This window comes from Spodoptera frugiperda, chromosome 19 (assembly GCF_023101765.2).
Source record: "Spodoptera frugiperda isolate SF20-4 chromosome 19, AGI-APGP_CSIRO_Sfru_2.0, whole genome shotgun sequence".
Lineage (NCBI taxonomy): Eukaryota > Metazoa > Arthropoda > Insecta > Lepidoptera > Noctuidae > Spodoptera > Spodoptera frugiperda.
The window spans coordinates 5,298,693-5,326,433 of NC_064230.1; the positions used below are offsets into that span (position 1 = coordinate 5,298,693).

Genomic DNA, 27,741 nt, shown 5'->3' on the forward strand with positions numbered 1-27,741 from the left:
TGATTTCCCGTTTCGATTTCGTTAAACGTAAAGCAAACTCGTACTAACAGTATAGTACTCGACACTCCTTACTCAGCAGTTTAGGAAAGAGGATACTTTGTTTACAGTGATAGTAAACACATAGTAGGTAGTAATATTTGTAGCATAAATACCTATCTAATAAAACTCGCGTGACTCGATAACGCAGTTACATTGCTTGAACTGAACACTACATAGTATAAAACAAAGTCGCTTTCTCTCTCCCTATGTCCCTTTGTATGCTTAAATCTACATTTTTTACAATTTAAAACTATGCAACGGATTTTGATGCGGTTATTTTTAATAGATATAGTGATTCAAGAGGAATGGTTATATGTATAATACGTGCGTATCACCATTGCTCCCATGCGAAGCTGGGGCGGGACACTAGTCACTACGTAGTGTAAAACAAAGTCGCTTCCTCTGTCCCTATGTCCCTTTGTACGCTTAAATCTTTAAAACTACGCAACGGATTTTGATGCGGTTTTTTTAATAAATAGAGTGATTCAAGAGGAAGGTTTATATGTATAATACATGTATAATAAATATATCATTATTTCCCCCATGCGAAGCTGGGGCGGGTCGCTAGTAACATATAATAATATTAATTTACAAAATATTACCTATCTGTATATAATATGTGTCAATGTCATTAATGTAAACTGATATTTATCAGGTATGTAGTTTTCATCACTGAAATATTTTTTATCTATTTCTCCGATTGTATAGTTTTTTCAAGGTTTCAATAGTTTTAAGTGTAGGAGAGCTATGTTTTGACACAAATGGGCCGGCTCGATCGGAGTTATACCACGGCCTTACAAAAATCCGACTTGAAACAACGCTTGCGTTGTGTGAATGAGGTTACTGGAGGTCCAATTACCCCATTTCCAATCTTCCCAACTATTTAATTACTAACCCCCAAAAGGCCAGCATCGCATTTGTCGCCTTTGGTGTTTTGGGTGTCCATGGGCGGCGGCGATTGCTTACCATCAAGTGATCCGCTTGCTCATTTACCTGCTTATACCACATATAATGTGCATCTCTGCCGATCCCTATGGGGATAAAAGGCGTGACTATAATGAGTGTATCATTAAAAAAAAAAACCATAATATTGAATGTTACATGTCCCCAACCCATTACAATTATCATCTAATGACAACAATAACGTGTAGCTTCCTAGAAATAAATGTCACGACGCTGATTAATTGGAACGGAGAACGCGGTTGTGGGGGGAGGGGGGGCAATAAATGAATGGCATGATCTAAAGTAATTAGTTACCTACATATGATGTTAGCAAGAAAAGAGTGGAGTTCTTTTTCTTTAATGCACCGGCATCGCATTTGACGACTGCTTTGGGGTTGCGAATGCCTCTTCTTCTATAAACTAGCGTTTTTAACCGATTTTCAAAAATGGGAGGTTCTCAGTTTGATCTGTACTATATGTTATGTTTGTGCGTGATTTTTTTTTTTAATTTAACCGATTTGTCTTGGTTTTCAAATTATATACTTATAATTAGAAATTATAAGTTTGAAATCGCACACCCCTATTGAGCAAGCTTGGTGATTAAATGCTTAAACCTTATCCTTAGGAGGCGCCTTTGGTTAGCAGTGACCACTTACAGGCTGTTGATGTGTGATTGTATGTGCAAGAGGGTTTGCCATAATCTCGTCGTAATGATTACAGTTTAAAAGGTTCAGATTTATCAGAGAACAGAACTGCTCGGTGTTTGTCAAATATGTAATCTTTTTGTCGGTATTTTATACTATCCAGGATTTTAAGGGATATTGAGGTATTAGGGATTGGGAAGGCAGGTAACTGGGCCTCCGGTAACCCCACTTAGACAACGAAACACAACGTAAGTGTTGTTTCACGTCGGTTTTCGTTGAGCCGTGGTATCACTTCGGTCAAGCCGGCCCATTCGTGCCGAAGCATGGCTCTCCTACGCTTAAAATATAGCAGCAAGTATATGTAATGTAGTATGTTAGTAACGCATTTTGTAATAGGTGTAATTAGTAATTCGCTTGTATGATGTCAACTGATGTATGATCTAAAGTACTTGTATGATTTATGTAGTCCTACACTTCTACATTTGTAATATAGATCATTATGAAGAGGATTAAGAAGGGACACTATCACATGAATAGGGTAGATGACTAATTTTCATTTTAATGTCCATCTTTTAGATTTTTCTAAACACGTATTTTTTATTTTCTTACGGATACAAATACTTTCGAAGACATATTGATTTGAAATATCGCGTGACGTCACTTCTTGGTACGTTTTGTACGTAGAAATAACGTATTTGCTTCCATTAACACGCAACGTGGGACCACGATTAAAAATTAAATATTAGAGTATTCACAGTGATCTGGAGCTGCGGATTACTTAGTGGGTTTACCGGGGCTCCGGCTCGAAGAGCAGGAGTAGGAACGGGGTGGTGTTTAGTCAGTAAGAGTCTGACACTCCCTCTCGCTTCGCCCAAGGCGTGAGAAGTCATTGGATGATTTCCCCCCTGATGAAAAAGGGTATTCGCCATTCCTTAAATCATCTTTAGAGAGGCTTAAGAGTAAAATACCTCGCCTGTGTTCCCTGAAGGGTTTAATTTGCGTGTCTTCAAACCTTGAGCGAATAGGTTACTTATCAGGACCGATTTGGCTAATTTTGGTCTTGAATTATTTGTGAAGGTACCTAATAGGTAAGTAGTCCAGGGTCTAAAAAGTGAGAAAGATGTGTTTGAGGCGGTACAGAGTTTACCGGGCCACTTATTTTCTAATAAGAAAAACCAAAAGTGTACCTTCTGTCGTTATCTATATTTTGTGTCTGTGCGCGTGAGTGATTGGCTATCTCTATACGTGTGTGCGTGACGTGGACAGTAGACGGCGCGGCGTCGGCGCAACTATACGCGATATTTTTTTTGTTAATTTCCATCATTTATCTTTTTTAATTATCCTTTTGTTTTTCAATGCGTGAGGCGAGTGGAGATTTCCGTGAGGTGGAGTATTATAAATACGTGTGACGTACTGTATGTACTACTTAGATATGCCTAAACAACTGTTGGTCAAATTTATGCAATTTGCCTCACAGAAAACCGACGTGAAACAACGCTTGCGTTGTGTTTCATTGTGTGAGTGAGGTGCGCCCCTACCCAATTATCCCGATCCCCGATTCCCCCAACAACCCTTAAATTCCTAACCCCCAAAGGGCCGGCAACGCACTTATAACGCCTCTGGTGTTTCGGATATCAATGGGCGGCGGCGATTGCTTAACATTAGGTGATACGTCTGATCGTTTACTGGCTTATACCAAAACAAATTCAGATTGGGAAGGGGATTTGGGCCTATACCTATATTTATCGCTCTTTCACACAAAAACTACAAAACTGATTTTAATTAAAACATAGCAAAGAGATAGGTTTGAAATAACACATACTCGTATACTTCTCGTCTATATAAAAATCAGAAGCCAGTGTAAAAATATTTCTTTTTAAAACATTATCCCTAATGCCTAGCCTTGCCGAAATGAGGCCATTACCCCCGCGTTTGGCAAATGTTTTGGCTGTGGAGATGGCAACCTATGATCTGATAGTAAGCCGTTCAGAGATCTGATGCAATCGTTTCAAACGAGCCGTGGTATCTAGCATCTTAGTAATATTTTAAGTGTGAAAATTTATTACTTTACATCGTTACGCCTTTAATCCTCGAAGATATAGGCGGATGTGCACATAATGTACACCCACTTTTCACTATTAATATTGTAAGTTCCATGTAATAGTTGGTGAGCCCTATTCCCATATACAGGGTTTTTATAGGGAAAAATGTTTAGTAGATTAAGTCTTTGACTGCCAATAGAAAACTGTTGAAGACAAATCCTCCGCTAACGTCGGTCACCGGTGACCACCACGGCGTTCAATGTGTTAAATACTTTTATTTGCGGTGCCCAATAGATCCCATAGTTGGGACATATTACTGTATTAAAATTGTAGACAACACTGGACACTATGGATGCATTAAAGTGATTTAATTTGATTTGAATTTTGTGAGTGAATTTGTAAGTTAATAACATAAATAAATAAATCTCTTTGCGTTGGGGTTAAAAACGGTTGAAAGGAACGGGATGAAATTTGAAACAGGGGTAGATTATGGACTGCAATAGTTAACACAGGCTACTTTGTATCCCACGGAAACGCATTTGGAGCTGCGGTCTACCTAGCGGGTTGACCGGGTCTACGACTCGAAAAGCAGGAGTAGGAACGGGGTGGTTTTTAATAAGACTCCCTCTCGCCTCGCCCAAAACGAGGGAAGTCATTGGATGACTTTCCCTTTAAAAAAAATCCCATGGAAAAGTGAATGATCCCACTGGTAGAAGCCAGTATATGTATTTTACGTTGTAATTGTATTTTACTGTGTTAAAATGCTGTCACTATGTGAGTTATTACTCGCATTAGTATGTGGTTAATTTATAGAGTACAATTGTAGTTCATTTGTAGTTGGTAAATTATTACGACCGCGGCGCGAGTTGAAGTAGTTATGTACATCTAACTTTGTATTTTTACAATAACTTATAATAGGACTAACTATTATTTATTATGTTATCGGCTTACTCACGTAACTGTTTGACGAGGAACTCGACTAGTTTCAAGCCATGCTAGAGGCTCATATTCATGAGCAGCACAACTGCGAGAGTTACCGGGATTCTAGAGCTCAAAACAGGAGTTGCAACGGGGTGGTGTTTAGTCTGTAAGAGTCTGACACTCCTTCTCGCTCCACCCACATTTTATTTTTTGTTTATTTTTTTTATTTTATTTCATGTCGCGTGTACTGTTTGTGCCTGGTGTTGATGTACCAAATAAATGTTTTTTCTTTCTTATGGAACCTTTAAAAACCCCAAATCATTATTACAATAACTAACCTACACCCTTCTTATTATTCATTTCTCTATTTATTTAACCGCCCAAATTGAACCCTTATATTCTTCCCAAGAGCACATTAACTCGCCAAACTTCAACCGAATCCGTCTACCCGTACTCCTGATTTTCGAGCCGGAGCCCCGGTAAGCCCGCTAGATAGTCTGCAGCCCCGGAATGCGGTCTACGATGGAGCACACTTGCATATAAGCAACCTATTCACACGAAACTCCTAGATTATTTTTCTGGATAGTCTCCGGTAAAGATCAAGATTACACTCCATGTAGAATTCATTTACTACAAAACTGCCCCTTTGGTCTGATTGAGATTCACAATATCTTTTTCTTTGTGCTATAAATCAAAAGACTGAAGACACATCACCTGACGCTAAATGATAAGCACCGCCTATGGACACCTTGAAGGTCATATAAACATATACACAGGTTCGTAAACAGAATGAGACGTGCGACTCCCTGTCTGGCCTTCCACAGAATAACAGCGTAATGTTATGTTCATTATTCATCGATTCACAGAAATATTTATACTTAGTGAACTATTTTAGTCTGTTAGTCATAGTTGTATGATATTTTTAGCGTACGGGTAGACGGATTCGGTAGAAGTTTGGCGAGTTAATGTGCTATTGGGAAGAATATAAGGGTTCATTTTGCGCGGTTAAATAAGGAGGAGGAGGAGGAAAATAAACCCAATGAAGAAGTCATTCTAATAAAATCTTAGACCGCATCACCATTTTAAGCAAAATAACTGCCATCACTGTCTTATAGTCTAACAAATATATTGATTTGATTAGCAAACAATGAGTTTCCATTTCTTCCATACCATTCAGACTGCACTGCAGACTGGTTGGTGCAGTGGCTAATCAATCGGCTGCCGCGCATCGTGTAGAAGGTTCGTCCCGCACGGAGCAACTCTTTGTGTGATCCACAAATTGTTGTTTCGGGTCTGTGTGTCATGTGTATGTGAATTTGTATGTTTGTAAACGCACCCACGCCACAGGGGAAAATCCTAAAGTGGGTTAACTTTATTAAAAAACACGCATACATTGCAATAAGACAGATAACTTCCTCAATACTCCATACACAGCTAAAATGATCGCGAATTCATTGTAATATTCCTTCGTCTGCAGTGAGTCAATACGCTCCGTCTCAAGCTCACCTGATGGCGATGTGCCATATCCCTTGCCAGATCTCTCATAACTAGCATTCATTGCTATCTTCACACCCACAAGACACGTGAGGTGTACAGAACTATACAGATAATTACCTAGTATCCAATTTAGTGATAACTAGCTACTTCCGCGCGGTTTCACCCGCTCTGCTTGGCTCCTATTGGTCATAGCGTGATGTTTTATAGCCTATAGCCTTCCTCGATAAATGCTCTATTCAACACAAAAATAATTATTCAAATCGGAACAGTAGTTCTGGAGATTAGCGCGTTCAAACAAACAAACCAACTCTTCAGCTTTATAGTATTAGTATAGATTTCACCAAAATTTATTGTGAAATGACTAAAAACCAACCCGGTTCCTTCTCCTACTACTAGCATACATTGCTATCTTCACACCCACCGCACGTGAGGTGTACATAACTATAGATAATTACACCAGACTCCAATTTAGTGATAATTTCCCTAAAATTTATTGAGAAATGTGGGTGTTATGGCCACTTATGCGTACTTCTATGGGGATTAAACGGTGAATGGAATGTTTTGGTCGTGATTTTGCTTTATCTATATTATTATAACAAGTCGATTTTAAATGTATGTGTTGACCTTCAAACCTTTAAGAAAAGCGCATACTCCTTTTTAAAAGACCGGCAACGCACCTGTGACTCCTCTGGTGTTCATAGGCGGCACTGATCGATTACCATCAGGTGACTGGTTTGCTTGTTGCCAGCTACCCCAGAAAAAAATGATGGGGTGTGCAAATTTAAAATCGATTTAGTCCATCAGTTAGGTAATGAAAAAAATATTTTTTTCGTATAAATTAACAATGCTTAGATAAAACGAATCAAAGTCTAGAAGTGGGAGCAAAAACGTCATTTCTACGTATAAAACGTACGTAGAAGTAACGTCACACGATATTTCAAATCAATAGATCTTCGAAAGTATTCATTTCCGTAAGAAAATAAAAAATACGTGTGTAATATTTAAAAATAATCTACAGAACGGACATTAAAATAAAAATTAGTTAGTCATCTACCCTCTAAAATTGCACTGCCCTAATATCTCCTTTCGTGGGTGATCTCGCTCACCATCAGTTGCTCTGTTTACTCAATGCAACAAAAAAACAAATACTTCTGTTTACCACCACCAAGATATTTTCCAGCCATAACGCCATGTTTATTTACCATAGGAGTGGAGAGCAATAACCCTCCTTCTGGCGCAGTCGGGTAAAAACGTCATTGCTACGTATAAAATGTATTTAGCCGATTTGACGTCACTTATGTATGTCACGCGATATTTGAAATCGATACATCTTCGAAAGTAATTGTTTCCGAAAGAAAATAAAAATTCGCGTTTAATATTTTAAAATAATGTACAAGTACGGACATTAAAATTAAAATTAATCATATACTCTATTCCAAATCACCTTGATCCCTAAAATCCCTATCTACGCAGGAAATACTAATTCCGGAGCTGCGGACTACATAGCGGGATTACCGGCTCGAAAAGCAGGAGAAGAAACGGGGTGGTTTTTAGTCAGTAAGAGTCTGACACTCCCTCTCGCCTCGTCCAAGGCGGGAGAAGTCATTGGATGATTTTCCCCCCTCAAAAAAAAAGGAGATACTAATCTCCTTTCATGGGTGATCTCAATTGCTCACCATCAGATGCTCTGTGTACTCAATGCAACAAAAAACAAATACTTCTGTTTACCACCTAGATATTTTCCAGCCATAACACCATGTTTATTTACCATCCCAGTAAAGCTTATGATTCGTGAGAAGGGGCCGGTAACCGAGTTTGGCGCTGTTCCAATAGTCTCCCGTTTAGAAGTATGAATTATGAGTATATCAACACCTTGGATAGATCTCTGGTGAATAGGTTTTTAAATGGGTTTTAATAACAGCGTGTATTAACTAGAAATCGCGGTTTATTCATGTAAATTAATGGAGAAGGTTTACTAGTTTAAAGTCACATAGGGACTCTTCATCATGAGCAGCGTGCGCAGACGCGGCGACGTACTCGAGCTGCATGTCTTCCTCTTATAGCTACTTTGCGGCGGCGCATATTCATAGCACATCTTACTCGCACAGCTACATAGCTTAGTATCATTGGAAAAGGTCACATAGTTTCACAGATTAGTTACATACATCTTCGTAGCATAGCTAGTATAGCCACATAGCACATCTTTGTTGGAAACTTTCACAAAACGTGTATACAAAATTTCAAGCTCAATTGGTTGAAGATTCCCGTATCAAAATTCAGCTGTAAGATTCCACTTGACACACACAACTGTGGGAGAGCCATGCTTCGGCACGAATGGGACGGCTCGACCGGAGGGATACTACGGCCTCACAGAAAACCGATGTGAAACAACGCTTGCGTTGTGTTTCGTTGTGTGAGTGAGGTTACCGGAGGCCCAATTCCCCCCTTCCCAATCTTCCCAATCCCCGATTCCCGAACAACAACCCTTAGATTCCTAACCCCCAAAAAACCTGCAACGCACTTGTAACGCCTCCGGTGTTTAAAGTGTCAATCGGCGGCGGCGATTGCTTGCCATCAGGTGATACGTCTGCTCGTTAAAAAACACATTCATAGCAAGTTAAATAAAACAAAACTCTCTTTCAAATACCAACCCTGGTCCCATTAGGCCTAAACTACATCCATTATATTTTGATCAATCATTCTGATAGTGACGAATGCGGTCACCGACCTGTGTGGCTTCGTAGTAATAAGTAGTGCCCTCACCCTTGACATTGGACGGACTGTTACAAGGCTTCGTTTGTCATTGTGTCCATAACGTTTTTGGAACGTTATGAATGAGTAATAATGCTGTAGTATGTATCGCCTGGTCATTTTTTTTTGGGATAAGCCCGCCGCAATATCTTATCGCCTGGTCAGTCCACGCTTTTTTTAAGGGTGGAAAATCATCCAATGACTTCTCTTGAGGCGAGAGGTAGTGTCAGACTTTTACCAACTAAATACCACCTCGTTACTACTGCTTTTCCGCAACCAGCGTCAACCCGCTAGGTCGTCCGCAACTTCGGATCAGGCGTCAGCTCTACTGGGCCCCATCTGTGGTGGTCTGGCGCCCTACGCACGAGTCTGGTTCTGGTCGTCCGTATATCCGCATTTACGGTGGCCGGAGATCATCGCGTAATCCCCGATACCCGCAGTGGCTCTCGCGACTGCTGGGGCGTGAGGAGGTTCGTTCCCTTAGGCGCCCCGCCTCCTCCTTAGCTAGCATGACTGCTTCGTGTGGGAGAGTCATATTTCGGACATGAATGGGTCGGTTCGACCGGAGTGATACCACGGCCTCAAAAAAAAACCGACGTGAATCTACGCTTGCGTTGTATTTCGTTGTGTGAGTGAGGTTACCGGAGGCCGAATTACCGCCCATTGTAACGCCTCCGGTGTTTCGGGTGTCCATGGATAGCGGCACTTGCATGGTGATCCGTCTGTTCGCTTACCGGCCATTTACCGTAAAAAATCAGTTGATTGCAAAATCTTTAGAGGACTTCCATAAGATGATCATATTAATGCTCATGACGATACCAAAGTACGTATCGCCTGAACAAAACCCTTAGTACGAATTTGATTTACGTTTTAAGTAATCGAAACGAGAACGCGTTCGACTCTCTGATTGGTTGGTTTATTCGAGCCGGCCAATCAGAACGCCGAACGCCGCAATCAAACTGATACTAAGGGTACATTCCACGCTACCAACAACAGACTGGACAATGCCGTCACGATCGAGTCACCGTTTTCATGTGAACATTAATTCATGGTGATACTAAATTAGGTATCACCTCAACAGGTCACGCTACCATTACTGGACAACCCCTACACTATACCTATACTGTATGACTCACTTAAACAAGAACATTAGCCTATATCGATACTTAGCTCACGTACATTACCTAGCAAAAGTACTTTTCTTTGAAGTCATTCATTTCTATGGCTCAGTGGTTCTCAACCGTTTGTTGTTCAAGGACTACTTTTATATCATTGTTGTTTTTTTTATGGTATAAGCCTGTAAACGAGCAGATCACCTGATGGTAAGCTGTCGCCGCCGCCCATGGACACTTAAAACACTAGAGGCTTTACAAGTGCGTTGCTGGCTTTTCGGGGGTTTGGAATTAAGGGTTGTTGGGGAATCGGGGACTGGAAAGGGCCTGCGGCAGCCACACATAATGCAAGAGTTGTTTAACGTCGGTTTTCTGTGAGGACGTGATATCATTCCGGTCGAGCCGGGACATTATTTAACTCCGGTGTTTTCATGGTTGTATCTACTGTAGATCCTGGCTTATAGGAGTTGCAGCGGTAAGGGAGATAGTTTCGGGCTAGTCCCAAAAAAAAATCTTTTGATGCTGATGATGAAGAGTCTTTCTGTGACTCGAAACTAGTACAGCTTTTCTCCATTCATTTACGTGAGTAAACCGTGGTTTTTAGTTTAAAAAGTTTATTTCGCATACCATATTTTGTCTTGCCTCGTTGGTCGAGACTGCCTCGTTGGCCGAGTGATCCCAAGTGCGACTGCCGAACAAGGGCTCTGGTTCGATTCCCAGGTCGGGCAAAGTATTGCTGGGCATTCTTCGGATTTTCAAAAAATCCTCAGTAATAGCACGGAGTCTGGAATTGTGCCCGGTATATCGCAATAGGCTCACCCCCTATTGCATGGGACTTATAACACAAATGGCGAAAAGTGGGTGTACATTGTATAGTGGCACTTCGTGCTTTAATGTGATGTGATAAAAGGCGTGACGTTGTGTGATGTATATTTTGTCTTCTGCGACCCACCGTTTGGGAACCACTGTTCCGTATAGCTGTAATAACCAGCCAACCCCTAATAAACTTGAAACGGCTCAAGGTCGCAACGGTGAGGTCATCTAGTTGCGGAAACCCTTGGCTCTAGTGTTTACTATTCGCTTACTATACAACCTTAATGTAATTGTCCAGTATTGTTCGTGCCACTTTATTTTTGTTTATAAACAATTTTATCGATCTGAAGTTAAAGAGTAGTAGTTTTAAGGTAAACGTCCACAGACCCGTATCGTACGCATCGCACGCATTCCGTATGACGTCATCGGTACGCATTGCATGTAGGCATTGCCGATGATGCCGTCGGCGGACAAACTAAAATCCGTCGCGTGCGATGCGTACGATGCGGGCATGTGGACGCTTACGGTGTTTTTCCACTAGATATGTAGTTACTATGTTGCTATGCTACGAAGATGTAATAGCTAAGCTGTGAAACTATGTGACCGTTTCCACTGATACTAAGCTGTGCGAGGAAGATGCGCAGCTCGAGTATGCGATGTATCGATAGTAGGAATGCCATCCAGAGCACGCATCTTTCCATATAAAAACAAAGCTTAGTTGAGTCTGTGTCCATCGGTTCTATACCAATGAATATGATTGGTGAAAGACTGGAAGCCTAACGCATCCACAACAACGTAGCATGGCACATCTCCGATTGAAAATCACCCTAAATCAATATCCACATTTTTCGCCAGTCATTTCAACCTTACTTTAGTTTAGTCACTGCAATTGTCGCCCTATACAATAAAAAAAAAAGGAAAAAATGTGTATCCACGTGGTGTAGTGTTCGTCCCCAACATGGTATGACCCTGACATTGCATGCGAGGTCACTCGCTGAAGTCATACTGTGATAATAACTTCTGTTAGGGCATGGGTACAATAAGGGATACTTCATTATTTTATTAATATCTAGTACAGACTAATAAATAAAATCGGAGTTTGAAAAAATGGTCTGTTTGTGATATTGAAATAACCGCTTTTTACTACATGCATATTATACATTGTACACCAGAATCACAATTTAAAAAAAATTTGTCGGTCTGTTTGTTCCGCATAATCTCTGAAATGGCTGGACCGATTTTGACGAGATTTTTATTGATAGGTAAAATCATCCAATGACTTCTTTCTTCTTGGGCAAGGCGAGGGGGAGTGTCAGACTGTTACTGACTAAAAACCACCCCGTTCGTACTCCTTTTCGAGCCGGAGTTTCGGTAACCCGTGTCGGCATCAACTCTACTAGGTACTGGCTGGGGAGTACCCCATCTTTGGTGGTCTGATGGCTCTTTCAGTTTTGGTTTTGGTAGTCTTCAAAGCCATAGAATAGAAGTAGAAATGGAAGAGTATAAAATGACGTCTACCATTTTTTGGGATTAGAGATTTGCAACAGGGACTTTGGCTCATACGGCTAAAAACAACGTTGTTTCACGTCTGTTTCCTGTGAGGCCGTGGTATCACTTCGTTTTAGCCAGCCCATTCATGCTTACGTATGGCTCTTTCACGTTTTAGTATAAGTATTGGATCCATTCATTGTGTACCCGCCCGGTTCACTCATATGGCTAAACATAACGTAAGCGTTGGTTCACGTCGGTTACCTGTGAGGCCGTGGTATCACTTCGTTCTAGCCAGTACATTCTCAGTGCTTAAGCATGGCTCTTTCACGTGTTAGTATTTATGTTACGGTAAGAGTGAATAATTGAAAATTATTAATAATTACCGAAACTCGGGGTAAAAGTGATAAATTAATCACATTTTTCGGTTATTATTAATAATTTTACCCTAGTAGTGATAAATGTAATAAGTGGCCAAGATGTTATTTTTATTTCAATTTAAACGGCATTATATTGTACTTGCACAACAAATATTTGTTAAAATCTATGATATATAAGTATTGGATCCATTCATTGTGTACCCGCCCTTATATCGTTTACAATGTACGCGATAACGGATCTCTGCAACTGTTTTTGTTATTGTAAATCCAATGCAAAAGGGTAGATGACTAATTTTTATTTTAATGTTAATGTCTTGTAGATTATTTTAAAATATTACACACGTATTTTTTTTTTCTTACGCAAACAAATACTTTCAATAATTATTATATTGATTGGAAATATCGCGTGACGTCATTTCTAGATACATTTTGTACGTAGAAATGGCGTATTTGCTCCCACTTCTAAACTTTGATTCGTTTTTTCTAAGTACAAAATAAAATAATACGTGTCTAATATTATTTAATTTTTAGGAATTTATTTCTTTATTTATCGTTATGAATTTAAGCGTTGTTGGGGGAATCGGGGATTGGGAAGATTAGAAAAAGGGGTAAAAGCCTCAAAATAAATAAAATAAGGCAATCGCTCCATGTAAAATGCTCTAGACTTAGCACTGATTTTCAGTCGTATTGTAGGTATGTATGTATGCAAGGATACGAAGTAAACACAAGTTGGTTCATGAAAGGAAATAGGGTCGCCCCTATTAGTAGCTTTATGTCAACTGACCCATATCACAAGTGCTGTATGAGTCATTCTTTTAAAACCAGATTAATGTACTTATCCTGAGTGCTTGTTTACGTTGCACGCGGTAGCGGGTGCTGACGCGGGCTTGCTGATCACGGTGACCGCCAGGCTTTTGCGCGAGCGATAAGTTCAAACCGTTTGAACTTGTCAGTATCCTTAGTATGAGTTTGCTTTACGTTTAAAGTAAATGAGGGCGGGTTCAGTGCTCTGATTGGTTGGTTTATTCGAACCGGCCACATACTTTTCCCCCAACCATCCAAACGCTTAAACGCCTAACTCGCTGAAATCCCGCCTACATTAGCTACAAGCGGAGCTTTGGGGCCATGGGTGCTTAGAGTGCTACTGTGCAACTTGCACAGCGAGGCTCAAGGGAGACACGTGTCTTTCTAAGGAAGTACCGTAACAGGCGTGGCACCATAGAAGCTCTACAGCAGGTCTAATTAGAGGACTCAGTGCCTCTTACCCGTGCTGAAAGTGGCCACCGGGGTGGATTTAGTGAAGTAAAAAACCCACACTCTCTAGTCTTTCACCCCCAAAAGCTTGGCTCTTTTAAAGGTTTTCAAAAGTTATCAAAAAAAAAAGGTTACTCGCAATTTACAAAGCACTTGCATTTTATACGTGAACACTTGCGATTTACATGTCGTGTCATATTATGTTTGAGTATTCCGCGTCCGCAATCCAGCCCGCTTCCGCGATTCAGCGTGTACAAGCACTAACCACCATGTCGATGACGTCACAGCTCCCATTCAAGTAACATGCAAAGATCTGGGTTTATGTCCTTACTGAAAGATATTCGCTAGTGACGTCACACTTTATAACTGCACTTAATATTTTATGGGGTTTTCAAGTTATTGGGACATTTCGCTCGATGTTCCACTTCCACTTCCACTTGCAATAGCTTGTTGTTTGTATGGAAATGTACTCGAAACTATGGGTTACTAACAACCCTCATAAATGATAAATTATATTATTTTTTGCTAATAGGTTACAATGTAACTCTTTTACATGTCCATCTCTTAAATAACTAGATGAGGCCGGCATTTCCTATCGGACTACTCTGAGAAGAAATGCCGAAACAAACTCAGCTGACGGCTGTTGCTGAATGATCCGACTAACTATATCAACCAAAAGAAAATTTGGGTACCCCACGCAAATGCTCAAACTGACAGAATATAATTAACTAAAAATAAAATAACTAGCCAAAGTCTCACACAGTCCTCAAACTAACCTCCACTGTCTTAGTAGTGTTTTTGGCCACGTATCACCTAATCATTGCCCAAATAAGCATAATACTTTTTCATTTTAAAGTAACCGCTCCACACTAGGCCTTTTACCTGTGTCGTGGATGAGTTTACAAACATACAAGTTCAGACACACATGGGCCCGAAACAACAATTTGTGCATCACACAAGGAGTCAGACTGAGAGAGATCACACTTTCATGTAAAAAATATAGGTTAGCTGAGTCCGTTTCCACCAGTGCTAAGCTAAGTGTACCAATGAATATGATTGGTGGAAGCCAAACGCATCCACAGCAATGTAGCATAGCACATCTTTGGTGCAATAGCACTGTAATTATAGGCGGAAGGAGTAATTCGATAATATTTCTCCGTCAATAAAAAAGTCGATTTATTCCAGCTATGGGTTAGTTCTGTATCAATAAAATTAAAATAATATTCTTTTTCTTTTTTTCTTCTTTAAAAAACGTTGCCCCACATTAGGAATTTCTCCCGTGTCGTGGGTGCGTTTACAAACATACAATTTCACATGTACATGACACCCAGACCCGAAACAAAAATCTGTGGATCACACAAAGAGTTGTTCCGTGCGGGAATCGAACCCGCGACACGTTGCACGGCAGCCAGTTGCCCAGCCACCGCACTAACCGTGCAGTCGACTAGTAAGCTATGTGTACCAATGAATATGATTAGTGGAAGCTAAACGCTTCCACAGCTATGTAGCATAGCACATCTCTGATGAATTACTCCTCCCGCCAATAATAGGCATGTTTCCTACTAGTCAAATTCAATACTTTTTTCAAAACGTCAAAAACAATATTTTCTAATGAAATACTCTATTATGACGTCATAAGTTTTGACGTCAAATAGCAGACTTATTTTTAGAAGAAGAAAATTAAGTAGTTCATCAAATTCATGAATGAGAGTGTGATTATAATTGAATATTTTATTGTATTGAAAAGTTGTAATAATTTATTTTTGACCCAGTCATCATCCCTATTCAGGTGATTTTCCCCCGTCCATAAAAAAGTGGATGTATTTCGGTTCCTAAACGGGTTACTATCAATAACAAAATAACATTTGCCATCTGTTTGTCCACAGTGCCAACGACGACAAAATCTCAGCTTGCTGCCGAGTACCTGGAGGCGTGCAGGCGACATTGCACGCCATCCATCGATACCGTGCTGGAGCAAATACGGGTGAGATAATTAGTTTCATCATTTTTTTTATAGGAGCAGACGCATCACCTGATAGATTGCTTAAATCTAAGCTGCTCATGAATATACATATATAGTCCTCCTTACCGATTTCGGTTACGGCGACCTTAGAGAAGCTATTTCCTGTCATGGGCCCTGATGTGACTGGCCAGACCGAACTTAGTTTTAAAAATCCGATCACAATTAGAGCAGTAAAGCTGACCGGCAGAGTTGTATGTGTACATATAGGAGGGCTTGGGTCGGTCTTTGCGTAATTGACGCTATACATCTAACGTATCTAAGCACTAATCTTACCGTACTTTTATACGGCGCAGAAACTTGGTGTCTCTATAAATCAGATATAAAGAAACTTGCTTATGAAGTCTTGTCGAATAGAAGAGCCTCCAATGAGCTACAAGAAGTATTGCACATTTGAAGCCGACGCCTTATTCCATGGGTTACCTGTTGGATTTAGTTAGGTTACGGTTAAGGTGAAGGAAAAATCGTGAGGAAACCTTATTTTTATTTTTTGTTGGGGGAGAAAATCATGTAATGTAATGCCTTCTCCCGTCTTGGGTGAGGAGAGAGAAAGAGAGAGTGTCAGACTGTCTAAAAAGTACAACTTCATCTCTACTCCTGCTTTGAACCGGAGCTCCGGTAACTCGTTAAGGTCGTCTGCAGCACTGGAACCTGAAATTCCAAATGGAACCATTGTCGCGTGGGATAGTGGATAAAAGATATATTGGCTGTTATTGACAGCCTATAATGCCAAAGGCTGACGCTTAAAGATGCTTATTCCGTGGTGCTTGGCGACTGGGCTTCTCCCAGTTGTGCAGTCTCTTTTGTGCCTTAAGACTTAAGTCATTCTGTCTTCCGCATTAAATTCACCGAGGGAGGTGGAAACTATCGTTTTCTTCTCCTCTAATAACATCTTCTGATTTGTTTCGTTGCGGGATCCAAGACAGTCATTCATTTCCCTGGGACGCGCCGGACTTCAGTGTTCCGGTGTTTTCATGTTTGTATCTACTGTAGATCCTGGTGCACAGGAGTTGCAGCGGTATGGGAGGATGTGGCGGGTTTGTCCCATTAAAAAAAAAAGATGCTTATTCTAATAGACGTTATACTTTCATTTCAGGAACTGCCAGATGAAGCCATAGGAGGTGGGACTCGGGCGCCGCGCCTCACCCTCGCAGAATGCTCGCTGTCGGGCGCTGCGGCAGTGGACGCGTTAGAAGCCATCATGAGGAAGGTCCAGTTCAGGAGGCTGGAGATTGAACACTGCATCATTGATGATGAAGGAGCGGTGGGTCCTTTTAAAATACATCTTATGTGGTACCTGCTGATTTTGGCATGCTTTGGCACGAATCATCATCCTCATCATCAGCCGAGAGACGTCCACTGCTGAACAAAGGCCTCCCCCTTAGTCCTCCACGTGGAACGACAAGCCGCCTGCATCAACTGGCTCTCCGCCACTCTGAACACTCTCTGACTTTTTGGCACGAATACGTCGCGTCGGCTCAAACGGCCTTACTTTGAACCGGCGTGAAGCAACGCTTTTTTTTTTAGGTGAGGAAATCATTCAATGATTTCTCCCTGCTTTGGCGAGACGAGAAGGAGACACGTAACTGTTTGATGAGGAACTCGAATAATTTCTAGCCATGCTAGAGGCGTGTGTCGCGAAATGCTGCTCATGAATATGAGCCTCCAGCATGGCTTGAAACTAGCCGAGTTCCTCGTCAAACAGTTACGTGTGTAAGCCGTTAACATAATGTTTTAGTGTTTTCTTTTTAAACAACACTAAGATTGCGTGCGCTTCCAACATACAAATTCACATACATGTGACACCCAGACCCGAAAGTACAATTTGTGGATCACACAAAGGGTCGTTCCGTGCGGAAATCGTAGCCGCTACCCGTTGCGCGGCAGCCGGTTGCCCAGCCACTGCGCCAATCGTGCAGTCAAATTAATAAATAATTTAGTATGTCACACGAAAGTTATAATAAACTTATAGCAAAGTATCGTTTCAAGCCGGTGTTCTACGAGACCGTAGTATTGAAAGCTTCGTATCCGAAACGTTTATGCTTTCATGAATTATTTCCAAGTTCATGAATCATTGTACCTGGTAGTTCCCGAAATAGATGCAATGCTCGTAAATATATATATGAATGCTTACCATACGTACATAATTACTTTATGTGCAAAGCGTAAGTATAAGGTAGCCTATTTTATATTGATTAACTAGCTTGGACTAAGGGCTTTGCCCGGTTTCGCCGTGGGGTATAAAGTAGCCTATATCTTATTCTAGAGGGCTTAGTACAAGTTTCTTTTAATTTTAACGAGATCGACATGAGAGCGCGTTTGGCGCTCTGATTGGTTGGTTAATTGGAGCCGGCCTATCAGTACCCTTAGTACTAGTTTGCTTTAACTTGATCGAAATGAGAGTGCGTCCTGCGCTCTGATTGGCCGGGAGCGAATGAACCATCCAATCAGAGCGCCGAACGCGCTCTCGTTTCGTTTTGATTAACGTAACGCAAACTCGTACGGGTATGTTAACTATGTTATGGATATAGAGCGCCGAACGCAGTAAAGTTTTGATCTCGATCGTAAAACAAAGTCGTACTAAGCCCTCAGAGCATAATTTACTCTTCTAAATTCCATCCTGATACCGTCACGTCAGTCAAATCTGTAGTCTCTTAGTTGGTTATACGACACCCGCCGGCAGAGTAGCGGTGATACTTTGATTAATTCTTCTTGTTAATTTCTTGTTCACAGAAAGAAAGAAAGAAAAACAGTTTATTAAAGCAACTGTATGGTTTATTTCCAGGAGGCGTTATTCGACATGACGGAGTATTACGAAAGCGCGACAGTGTTGTCTATAGCGGGGCCGCGGCAATTTGGCATCAGAGGGTGGCAGGCCGCTTCTCGGATGATCAAAAAGGTACCATATGAATATATTTTCATTTTTACTCTACGTCACTTTGAATAAGGTGGGATTATTTTCGCCAACAACCCTTACATCGGGTTCCAAGTAAAACTAAAGTTGGCCAGCGCCGAGTCTAATATTATAGGAACTATTTTGTGCCAATTTTTCATCATCATCATCATCATCAGCCGAGAGACGTCCACTGCTGAACAAAGGCCTCCCCCAATTTTTACCCCTCTATAACTCAAAACCCATTTAACGTAAACACATGAAACTACGTACTAATTATGTCATAAGGACAACTAGAAGCACAAAATTTCATGAAGCTAGCTTAAATAAGTCCAAAAATCGTAAAATGCGATCTTGAAGCGAACGCGAAGCGAGCGTGCTTTCGTATGAGCACCGAGGCGTCCGCGCCCGCGTTATTCGAAGACTAGTAGGTATTATTGGAACTTTATTGCTAACTAGCTTTTGCCCGCGACTTCGTTCGCGTGGAATAGTGACTTCCGGCAAATTTTTGGTTTTAACCACATAGTTCCCAATCTCGCGGAATCTCTTCAAAAATGAGACGTAGAAGATATTCCAGGGAACTCTTCAAAAATCAACATAATGAGCTCTGCGTTTGAATTTAATAGATGTATACTCACTTAGGGCATTGAAAAAATTGTTTAAAAACGGACTTAAACTAAAGAAATATAATCTTTCCGAACTTAAGATGAAAACTAACTTAAAACTAAAGAAAGCTGCGAATTACGAATTTATAACATTTAAAAAAGAAATTATATTACAACCTATCCTCTATGCTATAATAACCAAGCTTAAACTAAATAATTTAAAAGAAACGACTTAAATCTAATCTATCTAATTAATTAATAAATTAGACTTACAATTTTATTAAAAAATTGCCCGCGACTTCGTTCGCGTGGAATAGTGACTTCCGGCAAATTTTTGGTTTTAACCACATAGTTCCCGATCTCGCGGGATCTCTTCAAAAATGAGATGTGGAAGATATTCCAGGGAACTCTTCAAAAATTAACATAATGAGCTCTGCGTTTGAATTTAATAGATGTATACTCACTTAGGGCATTGAAAAAATAGTTTAAAAACGGACTTAAACTAACTTAAAACTAAAGAAAGCTACGAATTACGAATTTATAACAATTAAAAAAGAAACTATATTACAACCTATCCTCTATGCTATAATAACCAAGCTTAAACTAAATAATTTAAAAGAAACGACTTAAATCTAATCTAATAAAAAAAAATTAGACTTACAATTTTATTAAAAAAACTAACTACAGTAACTACTAATAATCGATATCAAACTAAACCTACGTTAAATAGTTTAACCAAAAAACCAGGAAAACCCAACAAATAAACTTATTAATTGACAAATACAACGAAACCAATTTAGAATATACGAAACAGCAGGACCACTACAGACAAATAATCATACGACTGATAATACACTTTTTCTACGATAGTACCGAAGCGCTCGGCCGATACCCAACCAAATGAATGTAACGAAACCATAGCGCGATCTATTTCGATCCCAACGCCATCTATCGAGGATAAAGACAACTTGGATTACAGTAGAACTCCAATTATCCGAACTCCGACTATCCGAATCGCCGATTATCCGAATCACAAAAATTGTCAAAAAAAGTCTAAGTGCGCTATTATTCTCCCCCCCCCCCGCGAAGCCAGTGTTTGTCAAGTCTTGACTTGACTTGTCTTAACTTGCCGTTGTGCCTACGCTGACTTCCCCCGCAATTTAATTCAATAAAAAAATAGTGCAATATCAAAACGTAGCTTTTATTCTCTTCAATGGCAATTTTTTTGAAAAAATCCGATTATCCGAATATTTGATTATCCGAATGGGTCCCGGTCCCCATTAACTCGGATAATTGGAGTTCTACTGTATTTATTTATACTCCGTTCGGGCATTTTCTTTGTACTAAAAGTTTAATTATATTGATATTATTTTTTTCACACCTTTTTACTATTTATTTACTTTTTTTCGATGAATTAAAACAATAACATGAACCGAAGTCGTGTAACGATCGACATAGAATTATCTATACTCCGTTAGAGCATTTTCTTTGTACTAAATGTTTTATTATATTGATATTATTTTTTTCATACCTTTTTACTATTTATTTACTTTTTTCGATAAATTAAAACAATAACATGAACCGAAGTCGTGTAACGATCGACATAGAATTATTTATAAATAATTTATTTCTTATTTTTATTTTTTGATTTTTGAAATAAAAATATATCTATGTCCTTTCTAAGGTTCTAAACTATATCTGTACCAAATTTCAACCAAATCCGTCAAATAGTTGCGGAGATTAATGGTATAAGCATAGAATGTTCGACGTGATTCTTTAATTTGACATAACTTTTTTATTTATGAACCGATTGACATGAAACAAACACTAAATGTAAATTTAAGCATCCCACAATATATTCGTGAAAACCGCATCCAACTCGGATCAGCCGTTTCTGAGATTAGCGCGCACAGACGAACAGACAAACAGACAAACAGACAAAAAAAAGTTAATTACATTTTTGGGTTCGACATCGACATAACAATAACCCCTGCTATTTTTTTTATTTTTATTTTCAATGTACAGACAGCACTTTTCTACGATTTTATTATATGTATAGATGATATTTTTTTTTTACAAAAACAAAAAAAGAAATTCTCTTTGGAGGCTGAGTCACCCTCGTCCGTAGGAGAGCACCCTTAAAAATGAACCCCTACACGTGGCCTCTGGGAGGTGCTAACCAGGTGACAATTTGGTGGTAGGCTTCGGCCGACGGCATTATGACCACCCACCGAGCAAAACCGTGTCGCCAAGCGGCCTAGCCGTGTTCCGCCACGATGCTCGGTGACGCCGTATGAGAGGATGGGTCGAAGTGTTTGTTCCACTATGGGTAGACCGATCTGGCGCGCGCTGGTGTGGCTGCATCGGGTGGCCAGTCGCGGAGGGTAGCGGGATCCGAGGCACGGTGCACCGCTGGCCGACCGCAGATAGTTGGGGGCCCAATTAGCGTGCTAGCCACACGTGAAAGGCTGCCCCGCCATCTAGCGAAAAATCCCATGAATACGCCATCGTGCCGGTTGGCGACCGGACGAGAGGGCCCGATGGATATTCATGGGGGGCTCGGGCGTCCCCGCAGTCTCCAGGCTGGCTTCCCAATGATGTAGCTAACTGCAGTGCGCGTCTGGGGTCGCCTGTGTGGAGGGACATTTCACTGCCATCCTCTCCGCAACCTTACACTCCTACCATGAGAACAAGAGAAAAGAAAAGGGTACAACAGCGGCTGCACTCCCTCTCCCTCAAAGTGCACCTCACGAATATTCGAGGCTTGCACTCAAATATCAATGCGGTCCATCACCATCTTGAGACCGAGTACCCTACACTCTTGTTTCTCTCGGAGACCCAGATCAGATGTCCGTCCGACGTTTCTTATCTCAACTACCCAGGTTTTACCCTGGAGCACAATTTTGTTGCCCGTGCAGGCGTATGCCTGTACGTCCAGGACGGCGTCTGTTACCGGCGTCTCCGAGACTTTGAAGACCCCAATTACTCTACATTGTGGATACTGATGAGCACAGGTATGGAGAAAATTCTCTATGCCTGTGTTTATCGGTCGCACAGCGGAGATTTGGAGACGACCAGATTAGCGCAATACCTAGTGGAGGCGGCGGACGCAGCTCGGCAGAGGTACCCTTCGGCCCAGTTGGTGTTACTGGGGGACTTTAACGCCCATCACCAGGAGTGGCTGTTCCCATACCAGTGCACTGACCATGCTGGGAGGGAGATGCGTAAGCTTGCGCTGACGCTTGGCCTGACCCAGCTGGTCCATGAGGCCACAAGGGTGCCTGATGTCGATACACAAACTGCCAACTGCTTAGACCTTCTGCTGACAACAGATCCAGACAGCTACTCAGTGTCAGTTTCATCACCCCTGGGTAGTTCTGACCACTGTCTGGTGAAATCTGTATCCACACACTCGCCGCAGGATCCTAGTCCCAGGGGATCTCGGCGGATGTGGCGGTACAAGTCAGCAGATTGGGATGGGATGCGATCTTTCTTTGCATCCTATCCTTGGCGGCCTGTTTGCTTCTCATCCAGTGACCCGTCAGCTTGTGCGGATGCCGTAGCGGGGGTGCTGCGTCAGGGCATGGAATACTACATCCCATTCTCGGACGCAGCATCTTCCGGTGGCACTCGTCCATAGTTTGATGCCGACTGCGGACGTGCTGAGGCGCGAAAGCATGCGGCATACTTGGCATGGGCGGGTGCCAGGCGCCGTAAGGCTGGCGACACTCCTCAGAAGAAGAGAGCCTTCAACCGGGCTGCCAAGTCATGCAAAAAGGCACTGCGGATGGCTCGGTTCAACCACATTGGCCGAATAGGGAACAAACTGGCTTCCTACCCAGCGGGGAGTAAAGCGTTCTGGTCCCTAGCCAGGGCGGTTGAATCGAACTTCTGCCGCCCCTCACTTCCGCCTCTCCTGGGGCCTGACGGGACGCTGGCTCACACCGCAGTAGAGAAAGCGAACTTGTTTGCTTCCCTATTTGCGGAGTCTTCACGTCTTGATACTGGTGGCGCTATGCCTCCTTCTCTACATAACGTTTGCGAGACAAAAATGTCGAAAATTCGCATCCGACAGAAGGAGGTATATAAGACGTTGCGTAATCTCGACGTGAATAAGGCCAGTGGACCCGACAGAATCCCAGCCGTGGTTTTAAAAACCTGTGCGCCTGAGTTGTCTCCAATCCTGACACGTCTGTTCCGCCTTTCCTTAGAGACGGGTCAAGTGCCGGTTGCATGGAAGCTGGCCAACGTGCAGCCTGTGCCCAAAAAAGGTAGTCGTGCCGACCCCAATAATTACCGACCTATCTCGGTCACGTCCATACTCTGCAAGAGTATGGAACGTGTGCTTAACAACAGGCTCATGGCATACCTTGAAGGTAACGACCTCCTCAGCGATCGGCAGTATGGGTTTCGCCGCAACCGATCTACTGGGGACCTTCTTGCGTATGCCACTCACATTTGGAGCGAGGCCATCGAGAAGCACGGGGAAGCATTAGCTGTCTCGCTCGATATATCTAAGGCCTTTGACAGGGTATGGCACGACAGTCTTGTCGGCAAGCTTCCTGCGTATGGACTTCCCGCTGATCTGTGCAGATGGATTGTAGACTTCCTGACGGATCGGTCAATTCGAGTAGTCATCGATGGCTGCTCGTCTGACCAATTTGGCATCAACGCCGGAGTCCCTCAGGGGTCAGTACTTTCAGCAACGCTCTTTTTGCTGCACATCAACGACCTGCTTAAGCCCGGTATCTTTGGGTATGCGGATGACAGCACAGTTGTTGAAAGGTATGTGTCCGATGCGCGGACTAGCGGAACACAGATCCAGTCTCTAAGAGAATCAATGGTCGAACGGTTGAACTCGTCCTTGAAGGCGGTCTCCGATTGGGGTGACGCCAACTTGGTCAAGTTCAACGCTACCAAAACCCAGGCGTGTCTCTTCTCTGCCAAACGGAGTCAATTTCCGCTGACTCCTACTTTCCGAAATGTATCCGTTCCAATATCGGATCATCTTGAGCTTCTGGGCGTAACTCTATCGCCAACGCTAAACTTCGGTTCTTATATAGAGTCGAAGGCGCATCTGGCTGGTAGGAAGTTGGGTATCCTCTCGAAGGTGAGACGGTACTTCACACCGAAACAACTACTGAGCCTGTACCAGGCGCAGGTTCGGTCATGTATGGAGTACTGTTCTCACCTTTGGGACGGCTCGGCTAGACACCAGTTGGATGCGCTCGAGCGCATTGAAAGGCGTGCCAAGAAGCTCATCAATGATGATGCGCTTGTGGAGGCCCGGCTTCAAAGCCTTGAACACAGGCGCAAGGTCGCAAGCCTTTCCGTTTTTTACCGGATACATTTCGGAGAGTGTGCAGGGGAACTGCACAACTTGATTCCCCCTAGTCCTTTCCATCAACGAACCACAAGACAATCGGCGAGGCGTCACCGTTTCATGGTGGATATCCCACCCACTCGCACGAAACGCTTCGCTTCAAGCTTCTTTGTGCGAACTGCCAGGGAGTGGAACTCCTTGCCGGAGTCTGTGTTTCCTGATGGGTACAACCTGGGTGTCTTCAAAGCCCGAGTGAATAGGTTGCTTATGGGCAGACGTGCTCCACCGTAGGCCGCATCATCACTTACCATCAGGCGAGATAGCGGCCAAACGTCGGCCCATTCAATATAAAAAAAAAAAAAAAAAATTCTCATAAAAATAAAACTAATGTTGAAAGTTGTTTGTAATCATGAGTACAATCACGTGTTTAAATATCGTTCACTAATTACTTAAGTTCCTATGTATTAAATTATAACTTTTATTAAATCTTTGATTACAGAGTGCCGATCTCTCGGAGTTGGAGATAACAGACGCGCCGCTGGAGGCGTCGCATGCGCCGGTCCTGGCTCGCTCGCTCAGGGCACACACGTGCACTCTACGGGCGCTGTGCTTGCAGCGGGTGTGTCTCACCGGGGAACCTTTGTTGTGTTTAGGTAAATTATCGTGTGTATTACTTCACTCTAGCCCTAAGTAGATTCAGGGCACACACGTGCACTCTACGGGCGCTGTGCTTGCAGCGGGTGTGTCTCACCGGGGAACCTTTGTTGTGTTTAGGTAAATTATCGTGTGTATTACTTCACTCTAGCCCTAAGTAGATTCAGGGCACACACGTGCACTCTACGGGCGCTGTGCTTGCAGCGGGTGTGTCTCACCGGGGAACCTTTGTTGTGTTTAGGTAAATTATCGTGTGTATTACTTCACTCTAGCCCTAAGTAGATTCAGGGCACACACGTGCACTCTACGGGCGCTGTGCTTGCAGCGGGTGTGTCTCACCGGGGAACCTTTGTTGTGTTTAGGTAAATTATCGTGTGTATTACTTCACTCTAGCCCTAAGTAGATTCAGGGCACACACGTGCACTCTACGGGCGCTGTGCTTGCAGCGGGTGTGTCTCACCGGGGAACCTTTGTTGTGTTTAGGTAAATTATCGTGTGTATTACTTCACTCTAGCCCTAAGTAGATTCAGGGCACACACGTGCACTCTACGGGCGCTGTGCTTGCAGCGGGTGTGTCTCACCGGGGAACCTTTGTTGTGTTTAGGTAAATTATCGTGTGTATTACTTCACTCTAGCCCTAAGTAGATTCAGGGCACACACGTGCACTCTACGGGCGCTGTGCTTGCAGCGGGTGTGTCTCACCGGGGAACCTTTGTTGTGTTTAGGTAAAGGATTATGTGTTTATTTTACTCTACACTCAAGTAGTATTACTATTAAAATAATATATTAAGGATTATGAACGAAGATTGATTTGGGAATTGGGAGTGGGTGGATAATTAAAATACTGTAACATTAATCGCGTATTAAATATAGTGTTTGGTGCATACACCACCAAATATAAAAAACCCACATACATACATAGCCTTAAGAACCATAGCTCCATCTCACTCGATCCCAACGCTATCTATCGAGCACATATGTAAACTTTTTACATTTAATTCGAATGTTGATAGTGCTATGGTTTCATTGAACCAAAAAATATGTAAACCCACTAGATTCTACCAGCGGCTTCGCCCACGTTCCCGTGGGATAAAAAGTACCCAATGTGTTATATCTATCTATCCCTGTTTCAAATTTCAAACCGATCCCTTCAGCTGTTTTGACGAGATTGAGCAATGATATTGCCATACCAATAGATCGGTCATCAACCGATGGTTGAATGGATTCGTCACGGAAAGTCGCTTTCTCTGTCCCTATGTCCCTTTGTATGCTTAAATCTTTAAAACTACGCAACGGATTTTGACGCGGCTTCTTTTAATAGATAGAGTAATAAAGATATATCTACATTGCACCCATGGGAAGCTGGGGCGGGTCGCTAGTTTATAATATTAGTAATATAATACTAATATTATTTATTTCTAACTTCCAGTGATAGCCCTGAAATCGAACAGCTCGATAAGAGAGCTGCGACTATGCGACAACCGACTCGGCGTGTCGGACGCGGCGCAGCTCGCCTCGCTGCTGCGGTACAACACGCGCATACAACTACTGGATCTCTCCAACAATATCATACAGGTGAGCGGGACATCTATAGGGTCAGGGATGCACAGACTTATTAACCCGCCATTGGTGACCTATATGTCTATGAGACCGGGTAATTTAAAAACTAAGAATAATTTTTAAACTGTTTATCGAATTAGGTTGCGATTTCGAGTAGCTGCCTTACTACACGCCCTCTACCATTAGTCCACCCCGCAACAGCAATGCGGGCGTTTTATTTTTATGTCCTTTCTATGCCATTTTATCTCTTTTATTTTCTATTTGTATATTTATGTAATTTTGTGTCCTTCCAATGTCAATGTCCTATTTTATATCGTTTCTAATTCAAAATATCTATCTAAAAAATCTAATAATAATAAAAAATAAAATAAAATAATAGACATAATCAGGTGGCCAAGATTATCCACCAGCAACTTGCTTTGCACTACCAACTTGTTGAGTTTGAGGTTCCATACTACAAGTATGCGCCCGATCCAGTTCTCGAAAACGGCCATATCACGTTGTACTGGGATCGATCTATCATCACTGACAGGACTATTGTAGCCAACAAACCTGATATAGTGGTGATAGACCGACAAGCGCGCCGCACGATCATAATCGATATCACCATCCCTCATGACGAGAACCTCGTGAAAGATGAAAAAGATAAACAAATAAAATATCTTGACTTGGCTCACGAGGTTGTCGACATGTGGAATGTGGATTCGGCTATCGTTGTGCCGATAGTCGTGTCGGCCAACGGTTTAATACCCAACAGCCTCGACAACCACCTTAGAAGGCTGGGGTTGGGCGGATGGATCAAG

The 27,741-nt window shown here is 42.1% G+C and overlaps 1 protein-coding gene across 3 annotated transcripts in view; it reads left to right on the top strand.

Moving 5' to 3' along the window:
* LOC118280965 (uncharacterized) overlaps positions 1–27,741 on the top strand; it is a 55,741-nt gene that overhangs the window by 12,780 nt on the left and 15,220 nt on the right. For all 3 annotated transcript variants that reach the window (XM_050701002.1, XM_050701003.1, XM_050701004.1), the window contains exons 2-6: positions 15,770–15,867; positions 17,000–17,167; positions 18,689–18,802; positions 25,224–25,377; positions 26,808–26,953. In XM_050701002.1, the coding sequence (XP_050556959.1) occupies positions 15,770–15,867; positions 17,000–17,167; positions 18,689–18,802; positions 25,224–25,377; positions 26,808–26,953 (680 nt within the window). The remainder of the gene's footprint in view (positions 1–15,769; positions 15,868–16,999; positions 17,168–18,688; positions 18,803–25,223; positions 25,378–26,807; positions 26,954–27,741) is intronic.